Source organism: Patiria miniata, unplaced genomic scaffold, assembly GCF_015706575.1.
Source record: "Patiria miniata isolate m_02_andy unplaced genomic scaffold, ASM1570657v1 HiC_scaffold_5, whole genome shotgun sequence".
NCBI classification, from domain to species: Eukaryota; Metazoa; Echinodermata; class Asteroidea; order Valvatida; family Asterinidae; genus Patiria; species Patiria miniata.
Genome location: NW_024037072.1, coordinates 7,482,064 through 7,499,200, shown reverse-complemented (window position 1 = coordinate 7,499,200; position 17,137 = coordinate 7,482,064). Strand labels below are relative to the sequence as shown.

General features: G+C 39.8%; 2 protein-coding genes across 3 annotated transcripts in view; one reads left to right on the top strand and one right to left on the bottom strand.

Annotated features, from left to right (window-relative positions):
• LOC119740732 (N-acetylneuraminate 9-O-acetyltransferase-like) overlaps nucleotides 1-8,465 on the top strand; it is a 35,293-nt gene extending 26,828 nt beyond the window's left edge. For both annotated transcript variants that reach the window (XM_038216133.1, XM_038216134.1), the window contains exons 14-21: nucleotides 193-312; nucleotides 1,684-1,840; nucleotides 3,870-3,949; nucleotides 4,820-4,924; nucleotides 5,327-5,467; nucleotides 5,982-6,059; nucleotides 6,941-7,033; nucleotides 8,091-8,465. In XM_038216133.1, the coding sequence (XP_038072061.1) occupies nucleotides 193-312; nucleotides 1,684-1,840; nucleotides 3,870-3,949; nucleotides 4,820-4,924; nucleotides 5,327-5,467; nucleotides 5,982-6,059; nucleotides 6,941-7,033; nucleotides 8,091-8,342 (1,026 nt within the window). In that variant the 3' untranslated portion in view covers nucleotides 8,343-8,465. The remainder of the gene's footprint in view (nucleotides 1-192; nucleotides 313-1,683; nucleotides 1,841-3,869; nucleotides 3,950-4,819; nucleotides 4,925-5,326; nucleotides 5,468-5,981; nucleotides 6,060-6,940; nucleotides 7,034-8,090) is intronic.
• A 6,027-nt stretch (nucleotides 8,466-14,492) lies between these two features.
• LOC119740617 (beta-1 adrenergic receptor-like) lies at nucleotides 14,493-15,563 on the bottom strand. The gene has a single exon (XM_038215979.1). The coding sequence runs from the start codon at nucleotides 15,561-15,563 to the stop codon at nucleotides 14,493-14,495; it is 1,071 nt and encodes a 356-aa protein (XP_038071907.1).
• Nucleotides 15,564-17,137: the final 1,574 nt, after the last annotated feature.

Sequence of the window (17,137 nt, the reverse complement as noted above, 5' to 3'; positions counted from 1 at the left end):
ATAAAGTATGAGTGGCTGGGCTCTACCTTTATAAATTCTTCATCTTTCCACCCAAACCTCCAAGTGGATTTTGAAGGCTTTTGTAGGATCCATGAATGTCTAGGGTCAATTGATTCCGTAACCTTTATATATTTTTATTCCCAAGAATTTATTTTAACATTTTTTTTAATTATCTCATGTTTTTATTTCCAGAAAATTCCAATCTACATGCACATCAGAATTCTGGTGGCCAGTTATCTGTTTATGACTGCTTACGGTCAATTCACTGCCAGTTGGGACAGGCAAAAGTTTGGCCTGGTTAGAGTATGTCAGGTAAGCTGTCCAAAAATTGTGACCCAGCCCAACAAAACTAATCACCAGTCACCAGAGCTGATTTTTTTTGTATTTTCATATACATATTTTGTTGTATCAAGCATATAAATAAACGTAATATTGAATTCAACTTTAACCCGTCTACTGGTAAAACTGTCACAAACCGTAAAAAAATCTATCCACTTCCTCTCCCATAGCTTTTGTACAGGCAGGTCACCAACTGCCAGAACCCGTATTTATTAAACCACATAAGGCCAAAGAAAAAGGCTCCGGTTTCTGGTCTGCGCGAGTGTCGCCGTAGCCATGCGCGTCGGCAAAATTTTAAAAAAAAAAATTCTATGTAAGATGATGTCTCAAAATCGCCAAACTCACTGGTTTGACTGGAATCCTGCTGCTGCACAATTTTAACGTGTTTATGGGGTTACGATCGAATATAAACTTTATGTGGCCTCTCTGGGCTCCCATATATTTTGCACTAAATTTAGTCGGGCACCATTTGCAGTCATCAGCCGACATTTGAAGAAAAAAAAGAGTTAAAAACAAACAAAAAAGCCGCGTCGCCGCACCACTTTTGGGGCAAGCTCCATACCAAAAACCGAAGACTTGTTTTTTTTGTGTGGCCTAACTGTCAGTATCTGTTAAAGGGGTTTGATACATAGGGTGTCCTTGAGTACTGCTACAACTTTTACTGCAATTCTATAGACATTATACATAGCAGCCATTGCCCTCTAATAGAGGAGGGCAATGCCTTTGTTTTGCTGCGATATGCATGAGTGCACCTGTTGTGCCTTTATTCATTGCCAGGCACTCAGCAGTACTTTAACCCATCATATCTATACATGTCAGTTAAGGCATGGTACCTTCAGTTTACCTACAGCCTGTGAATTCTACCAATATCAGCCCAATTTACAAAACTGTTCAACCTATCACTTGATAGATTTTGACAGATACCGTGAGGGTACATCTCCGCATTAAAGAGGGAGGGGGGTAATTGAATTCATTTTAGTTGAATTAGCGCTTATACTACATTTGTAGTATTACAAATTATGAGGAGCTCTATACTTAAACAAAGTTCAGAAAATGTTTTGAACTCCTTTAATTAAATTTATTTTGCAGTTGTAATCAAGTCCTGACAAGCCCTCGCTAGTTAATCAAAAAGTCAATCACAAGTCACTTAGTCTTTAATCAAGTGACATGCTATCCAAATGAACTGTGACAAGGAAATCTCGTTGTCTTGTTTATCACTTGTCACTTGTGACCTGGCTCGTGATTTGACGTGTAAGTGGTTTGACCTGCAAATGACCAACTCACAATCAACCTACTTGTTGACAACTCTGTTTGTATCTCCTTTTTGTGTTGTTGCTTTTTCAGGTTTTGTTCAGGCAGAATCTGTTGGTCGTCCTGCTGTGTTTAGTCATGGACAGACCGTATCAGTTTTACTACTTTGTCCCGCTTGTATCCTTCTGGTATCTACTCATCTATGCGACAATGGCGTTCCCTCCGCTAGTCACCAGGGAATCAGCGAAAGGTTAGTCACTGGTGAAACATCAGTGCTATAGTTGAGTCCAAGCCCTCCAGTCACAAGTCCAGTCAAGAGCTGTTAATAATAGTAATAATAATAGTGGGTATTTATTAAGCGCACGTATCCACCAGGACTGGTGCTCAAGGTGCTACATCATTATTACCCCTGCTTATTGGGCACATGAAACATTCCAAATACCATCTCAGCTCCCTGGGGAGTATACAGCTCGATGCAGCCTGTTAGGCGCAAGGAAGCTAATTCAATCACAATAACCATCTCTGCCCTTACAGGTACCCATTTACTCCTGGGTGGAGAGAAGCAATGAGTGACAAAGTGCCTTGCCCAAGGGCACACACACCATGACCCCACCAGGACTTCAAAATGAACAGCGACAAAATGCAGTCCTTTTGTCATGTTTCTTCCAGTGTTGCTTGTGACTGATCTTGTGAAAGGACTTGTTAGGTTGTGTCCAAATTAATGGCTACGACTTAAACTTAAACATGAGTCTATGGGAATTGGCTGCAGCCGTTGCCATAGACTCGTGTGTAATTTCAAGCCGTAGCCAATCATTCGGACACAGCCTCTTAAGGGACTTGTGATGGATTCAACTGCAGCACTGGAGAAACATCCACATAAATGTTGTCACTGACACCAATTTCAAACTGGTACTTAAGAGTCGTGCAGAACCAAATAGTATAGACCTTGTTAATGAGGAAATGAAGACTTTACCTCGCTTTCAATTTAATATGACCGACTCGTAAAGAAAGTTTATTAGTAGTGACTCACAGAATGGTTTTGGTCCCAGACAAGGGAACTTTAAGTATCAAGTTTTCAGTAGTTTGACTCGACTGGACTCTGGAATTGCTTTAAATGGCCACACTTGTCATCATCTTTTGATATAGTCATTCCTAAAAAAATTTGAGCGTCGAACTTTTCATGAACTTAAATCAAAATTTTCAGAATAATTTGGTTTGGTATAACTCTGGAATGCCAGTCTGAAAAAAAATGTGATTGAGTTATTAGAACATGGTAGCAAATGTCATGGAGCTATTGAGCAAGTAAAGAAATGGTGCTGGGAACCAGCATGAGCAATGTTCATCATATGGTCTTTTGGCTGGTAACCTGTTTTGCTCAGCAAAATGTTAAACACATTTTTTTTTGTGCTTAGCAGGTGAAATTACTCCCAGAGTTTTATAATCAAGTCATCGTGAGTCAAAAGATCGATCCAATAAGCCTGGCCTAATGATCTTTTGACCAATCACAGCCGTGATTTATGTCTGACGTGTGCACAAATCACCATCGGCACCATGTACTGACTCTCAGTTGGGCGTGAGAGCGCCGCACGAGCACGTATTTTACAGAACCAGGACATTTTGGGTTTCACAAACTGACATCGTGCACAGTGCGGCACTTTTAGAGTGCACCCCGTACATTTTCGGTTTCTGACACTGACCTTAATTTCACCAATTGAAATGGTTATTAATCAAATTTTTGTGTAATCACACAAGTATACGGATGGATTAAATTCATGTCAAACCTTTCGAACTGTTTTTCTCAGTTCTGTATTGCTGCATCATGCTTGGGTGTCAGTTCCTGAAACGAAAATCTTCCTATTTTGCGTCAGTGTCCGATGTGCGCGCGCACTACCGGGTGTCAGTTCGTCAACCGGAATGGTTGATTACGTGGTTTTCACGAACTGTCACCCACTTGCGCGTGAGTGTCAGTTCGTGGTGCCGATGACGAAATGTCCGAAATGCGTGCGCGCACGTATGACGTGCACAGCTGGTACATGCAGTGTGGCATCGGGGAGATGCATGTGTTAATTGCTCACGCGCTCAGTGGGCGGGGCCTATTTATCGGTCTATTACTAACGATCACAATTAAACGGGTCACAAATTTAAGTGACAGGCTCCTCCAATGAACTGTTTGCATTGTCCATCGCCTGCCACGTGTGACCTGACACGTGATTGACTGGTGATTGCAAACCCAAACACTTGGATAAGAATTCTAACGTTGACGTTGTGCTTTATTGCAGCCCTGCCATCCCATACTGTTTACATGCTGCTGAAGATCGGCGTATTCATCGTCATATGTGTCACGGTATCAATGTCAGAAGTGAGTCAAATCTGCAAAACAAATAAAAACAGCTTTTGATTTTTTACCTTAGAGGCATATAGGATTTTTAAAGGGAATGTACAACATTAGCTTTTGCTGCAATTTTCAGAAATAAATGGATTTGGAGGATTAGTATGTTAAAGCAAATATTGTTAAAATGACTTGTTTTACGTTTTGGGCTTGTAGATGCTGGAATAACCAAGAAAACCAATCATGTTCTTGTAGTCTGATTCCCTGACCCCACTTAAGATGAAACGGAGACTTTATAGACTTTGGGGAATTGTAAGGTCAGAGAATCAGTCTAGCAGGCTTGTACCCCTTCACAGTTGTGTAATCAATTGCAAAGAAAACACGGAATAACTAATAATGAAAAAATAGGAGCAGTTTTTGAAAAAAAGCAAATTTTCTCCAACGCTGGTCGGCCGACCAGCGTTGGAAAAATACAATTTTTCTTGAAAATGTCAGAACACCAGGAGCCACGATTTTACAAGATGCTTTAGACTGTCATTCCCTAACAATCCAGTAAGGTATTTTGTGATAATTTGATCATTTCGTTTTGTGATGTTTGCAAATGTTGTATCTCCCCTTTAACACCACTCAAAATCCAAACTAAAATGTGCAAACCTAACATGTTGAATTTTAAGCTGAGTTGATATTACACTTGGAAAGTGAAAACATGCACAACCTTTTGATCATGAAACACAATTAGTAACCCTAGTTTGATGCATTTTCTTATCATCGTGGAATTGGAAAAAAAAATTCATAGTGTCTTGCATTTCTTGCTTAATTACCTTCTTGAAATCGTATCCTTTTCATTATTCTTTACCAATGTGTGTGGGTCTTAACCTCTGTTGTGTTGTCACATTTCAGATTTTCTTCAATTCTTTATTCAATTGGTGGCCCATAAACACATTGTTTTACTGGCCTGGCCAAAATCTTCATGAGTGGTGGTTTCGTTGGCGGTTAGACAGATATGTAAGTATTGCATCAATTCTAAAATTCTTCAATTTCATATTTTTTATATCTCAATGCGCATTACAAAGAAAAAATTGGGTATGTGTTGTCAGTATTTTTAACATCCGTCGACTCTACAATTTAATCTTTTAGTGGTTAACAAGAAAGTGTTGTCTGCTGTGATGTAGGAATGACGTTTTTAACACTCGAGGGGCGCATGCGCCCGATAACTCATGCCGATAACTCAAAAAGATAAATGGATGTAACCATTTTTATTGTCCAGAGCCATAAATTAAATCATTTTTATTGTCCAGACACGTGGCCGTCCTAGACCAATGAAATTACAGTATCTAAGCAAACGATATAACAAATATAGATGTTGCTCAGCAGTCTAATAAACCCTTTTTTATGTTGTCTTTTCAGATTATAGTGTATGGCATGCTGTTTGCTATGGGCTACATTCATCTCAGGGTAACAAAAAGGCTGAATGACAGCCACTCAGAGAATCTATTCTCCACAGCTTGGACTGTCGTCAGTCACATCATCGGAGTTCTATTTATTGCAGTAAGTATGAAGTTTGAACAGCTCTGCATAAGGCCTTGCTCTTGAGCAAATTAGGGCGCAGCATCCTTGCCTGTTGGGGTATAAATAGCCATGAATCCAAGGTTACGGACGTAAGTTTACATATTGCTACATCTCAAACATTACATTTTTACAATCTTAATTTCTTTATAATCTACATTTTAAATTACAATATTGCTTCAGTTTTTTTTGTAGTATTTGTATAACATGGAATGGCTTTCTTATAGCAACCCCATTCGCTGAAAAATACATCATTTTGTTAAATTAGCTGTTTTTCCTTTTGGCAAGATGCCGATTGTAGCATCTAAACTAACCTGTAGCATCTCCACGTGAATGCGAGCAATCAGTTCAAGAGTTTCTCCTAGTGGTCCTCCCAACTTTCTCTTTGTAACCGTTGAGGGGGTACTTATGCACAAAGTATGTATAGTTCGACAACAATCGGGAACCTCCAACAAAGTTTTAATATGTCCCCATTCCAATTTTGTTTATTTGCTAGATATACACTGTCCATTCCTTCATGTGTAGCAGCAAGCCAGATTGCAATGAGGTGCATACCTACATCAGTGCATTGCCGGTAAGACTCATTCTGGTAGTTGGAGCCTTTTCTGATGCCACTCAGAAAGGCCTATTTAATTGCAGATTTTATTCAAGTCGAAAAAGTAAACGAGGATTTGATTTTTGGACCTGAAAAGGTCTCGGCAAGGGTTCGGTTTTACTTTGACTCTTAAAAAAAAATGTTTTACCTGAAGACGAATGTTGACTCAAATGTATACATATCATTTAATCTATTCATAAGATGGAATTTGCACTGGGGTGATGTAAATCAAATTAGGTTTTGCCCTTCACCGACGTATAAACACTGTATGTGTTGCCTCCCGAGTGAAAGTTGGAAAAAAATCACTTGGATGGGACTCGAACCCATGACCTCCTGCTTTCTAGTGCAGATGTCTTACCACTCGACCACCGAGCTAACGGTGCTAGGACATCTAATTCGAACCAGCCGACCGAGTGATAAGACATCTGCACTAGAAAGCAGGAGGTCGTGGGTTCGAGTCCCACCCGAGTGATTTTTTTTCTCCAACTTTCACTCTGGAGGTAACACACTGAGTATACAGTGTTTATACGTCGGTGAAGGGCAAAACCTAATTTGATATCATTTAATCATTACACTTTTTGAGAAAAACAGTGAAAACCCATGCACAACCCGTTGATCATGAAACACGATTTCATCCCTAGCACCTTGTACTTCCAAAGATTTTGGAAATCACCTACATTTCTTGATTTCTTCTATATGACAGCAAGCCAGACGGACTAATTTCATGGTGTGTTTAGTAATTAGTACCTGTACGATCTTTAATCCAATTCTTGATAATGATTCGCTTGCTTACTTTTGGATAAATGCAAATAATCCTTTATGACTTAAAACACTGTTACCATTGTCTCTTCCCTCGGCAGATAACTGGTGTGATTATTCTCAGGAACAGCAGTGGCTCCCTACGGACACGCTACAGCACGTTCTTCGCCTGGTTTGGCACAATATCCCTGGAGGTAAGTAGGATATTAAGCCATTTGAATTTTAAAGCTTTGTGAAAGCATTTATTAAGAAGTATACGTGAGATTTCAAAATTGAGTTTGAAAGCACATGTGGGCGACATGAGAAGGGATCAGTTATGATCCCTGAGAACAAAACGCAGTTTTCAATTCAAAACCTTAAATTTTAAAACTGGCAGCAAGTTGTAGGTGGGATTCTCATATGAAATCTTTTACAATTTGGAATTTTCTCTGAGTATATGTTTAAGATAAGGAAATGAAAAAGACAACTCTAATAGGATTTTTGTTAAATTAACATTAGCCAAGAAAATGCATATGCAATTATGAAAGGTCCAAAGATATTAAATAAAACATGGTGGATATAAGCCTGCACATTTCTTTCAAATGCGTAGCAGAAGTCAACGAAAAATTAGACTTCAAGTCTTATCTATGACGAGACAATCACAAGTTGGGAACAAAACACTACTTGGGTCACAAGTATTACAAGAAGAACAGTGACAAGTAATGTCTGGTGCATTTAATTTAAAATAGTTGGTCATTTGATTTGAGTTTGGATGACTTGTGATAGGCTTTTAGGACTTTACATGAGCTCATTTAAAGGCATATAGGATCATATGCATTTATCCTAACACTAACCCCAACCCTAACCGTACCAAATTATCAATAAGCTTACTTGGATTTAAGATGGTGCAAATACCAATCACCCCGTCAAATTATTCCTTGTAGCTTGCTGTCTTTTAGAAGAAATCAAGAAATTTAGGTGATTACCAACAATCATTCAATTGACTGATTGTCAGAAATAAAAGAGTGTTATGGCCAGATAGTGTTTTGTGATCAAAGGTTGTGTATGGTTTTTCACTATTTTCTCAAAAGTGTAATGACCACTGAGTTAAACTTCAACAGGTTGGGTTTTGAACTTTCTTCTTTGGATTTTGAGAGATGTTATTTGTAACAAACAAAATGATGGAAAGCAAATGATCCTATCTGCCTTTAAAAATACTGACTTAAAAAAATTGTTGACAAAAAGGATGTATTTCCCACTTTGTCCTCGCAGCTATTCATCAGCCAGTATCACATCTGGCTGGCTCAAGACACCAAGGGAATCCTGGTCCTCATTCCCGGTCACCCAAGCCTCAACCTCCTCGTCTCAACGTTCATCTTCATCTTCATCGCTCATGAGATCTCCTGCCTCACCGCCGACATCGCGAAATGCGTGGTGTCCGAGGACTACGTGACAACCAGGAACCGCTTCCTGATATTTCTGGTTTGCCTGGGAGCGCTTTTGGCATATTCTACGTACGGCTGAGGTTTCGTCGCGGGTCCTCTCCCATTCGGCATTGTAAGATGGACCGATTAAAGCTACAGTCCATCATTTGTAATTTGTGCATTTTGTTCGTTTGAAGCAACAAAAGAGTTCAAAATCTAATGAAGGATACTGAGCAACTAACCTGATGAAGTTTCAGCTAAGCTTCAGCTGTACATTCCGAGAAAAACAGCATTCTAGGATCTCAATTTCAAATCAAAAGTTGCTGAATCATGTTTTGAATTGTTTTGAATTGCAACTATACGCGACGTCGCGCACTGATTCGACGAATTATAACAATCGCGCACGCGTGTGTGTCGTTCGAATACTTGTGCGCGCTTCGCTGAATAAAAAAACGAACTACTAATTTAAATTTTCCTACGGTGCTTCTTAAGAATCACTGTTGGAAATGCCTTCTTTCGTTGATTACTTCAAAATGACAGCTTGCCAGAAAGAATAATTTCACAGGGAGTTTAGTCCCCTTACTATCTTTCAACCAAGTTAGTTTTTCAACAATAATTACGCCAGTTACTTTTCGGATGGCTGCAAATGATGGACTCTACCTTTAAGAGACACGTTTTGTATCCCCAGAATGTAGTATGTAGTTGTTATTAAGCAACAGAGGGTTTGCGATATTATCGTAGAGTGTGTGTGTGAGCAAGGACTAATCAATGTGGTGCTGTGCCGTTTTTATTGATGTCTTCTTTAAAGGGAATATATACAACATTTGCGAACATCGAAAAATAAAACCACCAAGATTTTCGAAATACCTTACTAGGATGTTGGTAAATGACAGTCTAAATCAGCCTGTAAAATTATGGCACCTGGTGTGAAGTCATTTTCAAGAAAATAATATTTTTGTATAAATTTCCAACGGTGGTCAGCTGACCACCGTTGAAAAAATCCAACTATTTAAACTACTGCTCCAAATTTACCATTTTATTCAGTCCAAATTTTTTTAGCTATTGGTTACATGTTCATGAACGGGTGCAGGTCAGCTAGACTGGTTCCCTTACACTACAATTTTATCGTTGGTGGAGTCGGGGAACCAGACTACTTGCACGCTTTTGTTTTTCTTGGATTTCAAGCATTTTCGAACACAAAACTTCAAACATGTCAGTGTAACAATATTTGATCTATAATACTTACCCCTCAAATAGTTCATTTCTGAAAATTACAGCAAAAGCCAATGGTGTACATTCCCTTTAATCTCCTGGCTTGCCGTACTTTGGTAAGTGGGCTGTCCCTTATAGGGGTAACTCCAGGATAATTCGTGGGCTGAAGTTCTTTTCCTGTTCCTGTTGGAATAGATCCTTTAGTATTAAAGTTGGAATGAGGACCATATTAACCCGAACCACCCCAACTCCATCAAAATCCATTCCCCCATTCTGTTGGATTTTGAGGGACTTGGTCCAGAAGGCCTGGCGTGACTAAATATTGATGGAGTATGATGGACTTGGGCCTAATGGCCTGAAGCAGTACTAGGGGCATCTGATTGATTTTGCCTAGCTTCCTGTACTGCTATTGTGATAAGCGCCATGTGTAGCAAGTCCATGAATGTCAACCAGTGTGTCAGTGGTGGATTCCATTATGTCATGTACAGTTTTGTATTAGACACACAGTGATTGATAGATTTATGATGGAATTGGTCCAGTTCCTAGTAAAAGATGCTAGGAAGTTAGGGTCAAGTCAACTAGTGGTTCAATCGTGATGTAACTTGTGCCTGTGCACTAAATGGCAACGTGCAAAATTGTCTAGTCAAACGATGTCCAAAATGTCATCGAGAAACTCGTTGGAACCTGGTACCCTGAAGTGCATTATTATGCACATGACTATTGCAACCGCTGATGCATCCAACTTCGATAGGTTGGTTCCGAATTGTCTGTGGTCAACTAGTGTGAGTTTGAGTAAAGACTGTCAAACTATGGTCAGTAATAGTTTTTCGTCTAATTTGCTTTTGGCTGAAACAGCTCCACCACGAGGACAACAAAAATTACCCCAAAGTATTACGCATTGTCCATTAACCATAACTCCCTTTTCATTTTGTTAGAAACTTTCCTGTATCCTCCAAAACCCACCATTGCAAAGGAAACCAATTTCACATTCTGTGTACTTCAGTTGTTAAGGATATCAAGCCCCAATTTAATGCAGTAATGGCTGAATTCTACCTTCCTAAATCCCACAAAATCTTTCAAAACCTACTTGTGGATCTGGCAGATCTGGGTAGGTATTATAGGGAAAAAAAGTGGATTTTTTTTCTACAAGCTGTACCAAATCCATCCAATTTAACAGGTTAAATCTATATGTTACCATGAAGATTATAAGTAATGATTGGCTGTAATTTATTTACTTTTAATTTATGATCTGTAGTACAACAGGAGACAACTCATTGCCTTTTGTAGATATTTTCATTTTAATTATAATATTTTCATTTGAATATTGAAATTGACTGTCCTGAAATAGTCCATGATTAAACATTATTTCTGATTGCAAACAACCATTTAAAAAAATCAAATATTTGAAAAATAGTGAGAACAAATTTACGACATGCTGCGTGTTCAAGGCAACTATGTCTTTCCTTGAGGCTACTTTGCCTTGCTTCGAAAAGAAAACTTGCGCTTTTCAATCTAATTATTCGTTTTGGAGGTGTAAAATACAGGATTTATAAAGCATTTTTTGTTTGGATCCAGAGCTAAACCTTGTTTAAATGAATGTTCATGCAGCTGTCAGCATCATTTCACTATTTCCTCATGTATTGAGGAAAAGTAGCAAAAAATAAACCGATAACTGTTTGCAACATATTCTGCATATGTTGGGTCTGATGTTGATTGAATCAGATTGTATTTTTCGTCTGATTAAACTTGGAATGTTTTCCAGAGTGTGTACATAAAACCGACCTTAGAGGTTTTTTTTCACGTGTGTATTTGTGTGTGTGTGTTTGTCGTTTCCTTGCCTCTACTATTCTCGCACGAGATTGAACAACTTTGTAAACCAAGTGTTGCATCACTTTCTGTCCCAGCTGTTTGGATAGCATTTCCATTGCGACTTCTTTTAAAGTTAGTGGCAAAAGTATGCCAGTGATATCACTGATTGTGAGAGTTACACATGGGGACATTAGCCAGTAAAGTGTTTTCTGGGAATCTTTGTCAGAAATGTGGATCAGGATGGGTGGAAAGTCATATTTGGACACCCTGGGCTTTTCAGTGTGTCCAGGGGCCATTTTGTCTTCAGGTTTCAGAACTCCATGTCGCAACTCTTTATTGACTACTCTGATAGATGACGCTTTAGAACGCCCTCTAGTGACTACACATCATAATTTTAGTACATGCTCTTGTGATTTTATGAAGTCCGACATCTTGTTTAATTTCTTGTTTTGTAACTCGGCTAAGGGTTTTGTATATGGTCGTTTCTTGGGTGCCTTACACAAAGGAAGGGTTGACGTTTGAAGCGCCCCCACCCACACACTTTTGTTAAAAAAAATCATTGATTCCACAATTTGTGCCGAATGTTATTGCTGATTCCATCCATTTCATTAAGTGTACCCAAATAATTGTACACCCTATGCGGTAGCCCCATATCGGCGACGTAACAAAGCAGGACAGAGATGTTCGGCTCCAGGCCAGTGCCGCTTGTATGCCCCCTGCCCCTCCTTGTCCCCCTTCTCTCCCATCAAATTTAACATGAAACGAGAGTTTGGTATTTACGGGGGGAAAAGTACCGCTACGCCAACCTGACTCCCCAAGCTTGCACGTGTGTGTCCTCGATTTACACCATAAAAACGCGCACACTTGCTGGCACAGATTTACGGCACTGCGAGGCCCCCTTCAATGGAGAAAAGCAATAGAGAAAAGTAGCTAGCACAGTGCTTTCACCATTTCGCCCAAAAAAGCCTCGTTTTACAGCGTCACAATTTTATTACCATGTACGGTCTATACTTTTGAAAGAATTTATAAAGAAAAAAAACGACTATTCACTGCACATATAAAAAAAATACAACACTGAAATATAAATTAGTTGCAAGTTTGACATCACTGAGAAAAAAAAAGAAGCAAATTGAAAGCTTCAAAACAGAGCTCCACCTGGCACCGAACAAGAAAAGAACGGAAGGAAACCTGCTCAGGCTCTAAACAATATTAAAATTAATGGCTGATAGCTGATGGATGGCACGAATTGAAAAGACTAATGAAAAAGTGCTAATGCGAGAAAGATGATGCAAACACTGCAGAATTCACATTAATGCATGGACATTATTAGCCTTTCCATGTTTGACAGGGCATAATTTTCTTGGTAAAATATACACTTGAATTTAACACTGGACCATTTTCCCCCCAAATATACGTTCCTCTGATGTGCATTCACGTATATGACATATTTCTTTTTGGTGAAAAGTTCGTAAAGTGTAGTACATTTTTTAACCATTTAGATTTGTGTTTCTAAGTTAAACTTGATAACATAACTCTGGAGACATTTTGAAACCTCAAAATACCATCTTCAATATCAAGCATCAAAACTTTACGAATTAAAACAAAACGTTTCCTATTATATCACTGTTATTTCGGTTGTGTAAAAACCAAACGGTTGTGTACTATATAAACCTAGCAACCTGTTGTGTAAACTGTTGTTTACACAACTTGTGTAAAATATTACACAACTTGTTCATTTTTTTTTTACACAACTGGTTGCTAGGTTCATATATTACACAACCGAAATAACTAATTGGTCCTTTGGGAAAGTAAAATCCCGGATTTCATCGTGTTTAAAATTTTAGTTTTAAAACAGCTAGCAAGCTATAACATTTATATCCGAAATGCCACACACGAATATGATCGGACTAGTCAAAGATAATGTGCATCACTGACAATAAAGGCTGAAGTTTTACGGACGACTACTTATATACAAAACTGATAACTCCTGTCTTTTTTACGTTTTAAAATACATCTCACTTAGTGATATCACGAACAATGCGCTAGAGTCATTACTGTGCACGGAGTACAGATATAAATACTTCAAAAGCCCTCTAAACACATGCTGGATAGGCCTACGTCTTCTTAAAGGGCGAGTCAAAAAAGCGGAACCCAAACCCCCAAAACATATTTCAAATTAAAAAAATATGCAGCATCAAAAAGAATAATGACTGAAAAGCCAATTTCATAAGCTACCTTTAGTTGAAAAAAATACTGAAATTGCTCAATCCTTTCAAAGAATATCACCTTTTAAACTCAATGACCATAAAACCGGTTTCGTTCAAAAAAAAAAACCCGCAATATATTCTGTATTCTCACTATTCTGACTGTTTGAAACAACAAAGAAAATGACACAGAATACTTGTTTCAACAACTGTCAACAACTGTACTTACACAATATCTTTATTGACAACCCTGGTAAGGCGAACATTATGATTTATAAAATCCACGTAAAAAATAAATGGGCCTTCAAAAGGACTTTATTAAATATTTTTAACTTTTATACTGAGGTTTTAAAGCTGGTGATGTTCGAAGACAATTGTGACGACGATTCTTGAAATCACATTTTTTTGACGAAAGAGGTTTCAGGGTCATTTTGTTTAAATGGTGATATTCTTTGAACGGATTGAGCAATTTCCAGTAATTTTTTTTATCTAAAAGTAGCTTATGAAAATGGCTTTTCAGTCATTACTATTTTTGGTGCTACTTTTTTTTTTATTATGAAATATAATTTTTGGCGTTTGGGTTCCGCTTTCTTTGACTCACCCTGTATAAGCACACTACAAGTGTTATTCTTCACTAACAGTACACGTATATCAAAGTGCACATAAAGGCCGACAGCCAAAACGATAACAGCTTAAATTTGATAACTCTTAATTTCGACAAGCGAAATGTTGTTTTCGTTAAACCTGATGTGGATGTCGAGTACATATCAAAGCCAGTCAAGCTGAAGTCAAACAATCGACTGATGCAAGATATTTTTGGCAACTGTCTGTTTGGCATGTAATTTGTTTATGTACGGTAGACGCAATTTTGGTGTCTATGCAAAAATGTCCATTGAGAAATGGTCGCGAATTTAAGGAACACAATGTTGCAGCTTATTTATTTACCAGTTACACTGTCTCTGCCTACACTCTCCTTATATGAGGTATTCAGTTTCACGAGGTTTCAACTGCTAAATATCTTCCAGTTAGCGTCTTCTGATGCAGTGAAGTTTCTCTCCGATTCCTCTCAAGTCCCCCTTCAGTATCTCTCTGTATTCTCTCTGCAGCACCGTCAGGATCAGAGTCCCAAACGCGGCCTGGCAAAGAACGAACATTGACGCGATCAGAAGGACAACCACAACGGGCATATTATCATCGGTTGCTTCGGTGTAGTGCACGATGGGTAAGGTGACCACCACCGGAGTCCAAGCTAGGACGAAGGACAAGAAGAAGATGGAGAATTGCCTGGTGCTTTTGCGATGAACGGCACCGGGGGGATGAGGCTGGTTGCCGGGGGGTTGCATCCGATGTTCACCAGGTGGTCCCTCCATTATCTGGCGGGGAGCGGCTGGTAGATCAGCCGCAATGGCGCGAGCTTGGTGCCTGGCGATGCGCACGATTAGGATGTTGAATACAGTGATGGTTGTGACGCAGGGCAAGATGATGGCATAGGAGAAGATGATCGCCAGAAGAGAGAAGGATGAAAACACGCGGTCTTTGGAAAAGTCCCCCATCAAGCATGATGCGTGAGTAACGGCCCCAGCCAGACTCCCTGCCGCGGACAACCCCCAAACTACGGACAGGCAGACGGCACACTTCGCCCGCGTCATTTCCCGCACGTACACGAAAGGGCGGGAAATCCTGAGCCATTTGTCGGTGGCTATCAGGACGGCATTCAAGAAATACCCCAGGACAGAAAAGAGGATACCCCAGGACAAGAAGAGAACCGAGGCAAAGCTGAACCCGGAACTGCCGCTGAGGATGAATATTGCAGGTAAACCACACACCGCTAGTACAATCTCGGCCACCGCCAAGCTTGCCAGGTAGGAGTCCGAAGCGGTGTGGAGTCTCCGAGTGCGAGCCACTGTCACGATCACCCAGAGGTATCCCAAAAGCATCAACAAGCCAGCCAGCAAAATCAAAGTGATCAGAAGTGTTACCTGCGTGTCGGTGAAATTGTCCTTAGATCCCGAACCACCGGTTGCTTCCTCATTCTCCTCTCCCTCCTCTCCCTCCTCTTCCTCCTCATCGAACAAAATAGTGTCCGACAGAGCCATAAGTCAGTTTATGGAAATGCTGGAGCCAAAAGAAACTCTTTCCTCAATGAATTATACAATAGTTACACGTCGAACTTTTAACAAAGTCTAGCCGTTTTCATTTCAGACCAGCAGGATTTTAAAAATCACATGTGTTATTAAACAACCACGAATGGTCAGAGCTTGATGAATCGTCGAGGAACTTTAACTATCTCAGCAGCTGGCAACTCCAATTTCTCGAACGATTGCTTAACACGACCGACACGAACAATCTCTGTCACATCCAAATCTCCACACTCGATCGAAAACCCAAGCACTGAAATTTATATAGTGAGGAGTATCTCGCGCTTTTCGATATGGCGAAGTGTGTAAGAGTCCTCGAACCGATCCACAAATAAGCCGTGACGGGCATATTATCTTCAAAATCATTCGTTCCAAAGCGTTGACAACATAAATTAGACGCGTCAACAATATTGCTCAAGCCTAAACAATCATCACTCCATCAGCGCCTTATTTTGTTGTTCGTTCACTATCGAATCAGTAAACACGCTCGTAAACAGGTCTATTCGTTGCATAGAGCTGTATTATACAGCTCTATGGCTCGTTAATAACTCTAATTGGCCTTGGCCTACACATCTCACTCATCACTCATAACCATTAGTACAGCAAATTCCAGTCATAAAATAATACATCAGCTTGGTCTCTATGACATCTTTCTCCGTTAAGAAATAAACAACATGTTCATAATACGGTTAGTTGGGGTCATGCCTTTGGAGTGGGCTTCCGGCAATACGGAGCATTGTCACCCACCCCATTTGTAGGGAAAGGGGTGTAGCACAACTACGGTCCATTTTGGTGGTGGGACTTGAGGGTCCTCATTTTCATGTCGAATGTGTACAAGTCATGTATAAATTATACACATTCAAATCGTGGACCTTGAACAAAAGAGGAGGATAGGGCCCAGTTACTGAGTCAGTAAATCGTTGTTTTACTTCTATAGACGAATCAGGGCACATGATCACTGTCAACTCACGAGGTCCACATGGCGTAAATACGGGGATGATGGGGATATACGCACACACGCACACACCGTCGTGTTTTACTATACGCCTGAGGACAACCTATTGTGTTTCCCTTTGTCCCTCTAATATAACACTTTCCCATAGACTAAGCACATAACCGTACGATCGAGGACCGGTTTTAACAATAGGCACCGTCGTCCGAGGATCAAAGGCCCCTCTGTGCTCCTTTTGTTGTTGTCCTCGAGCGTAATACAATACAAGAGCACTCACACACACACCCATGTAAACACCGGAAATCGTGGACGCCCCATTGTCCCTAATCCTCTTTCCTTTGTTTGTACTTTTTAGTAACAGCTCTCATTGGTTCAAGTTGTACACGATTTGAGATCGTGGACGTTCGGTCAATCGTGGACGTATTGTTTGTGCCCCAATTCTTTTGTCCTACGTCCACGATTCACGCACTCATACACAGGCATATAAGTAGGGTACTTCCTTTGTTCTCGTGTACTAAAATTTTGCAATGTCGCACACTAATTTCAAAATGCTCTTATTTTAACCAGAATTAATTTCCTG

What these genes read in the sequence shown, in the direction of transcription:
- LOC119740617 (XM_038215979.1), bottom strand. Translation starts at nt 15,563, where the DNA reads ATGGCTCTGTCGGACACTATTTTGTTCGATGAGGAGGAAGAGGAGGGA.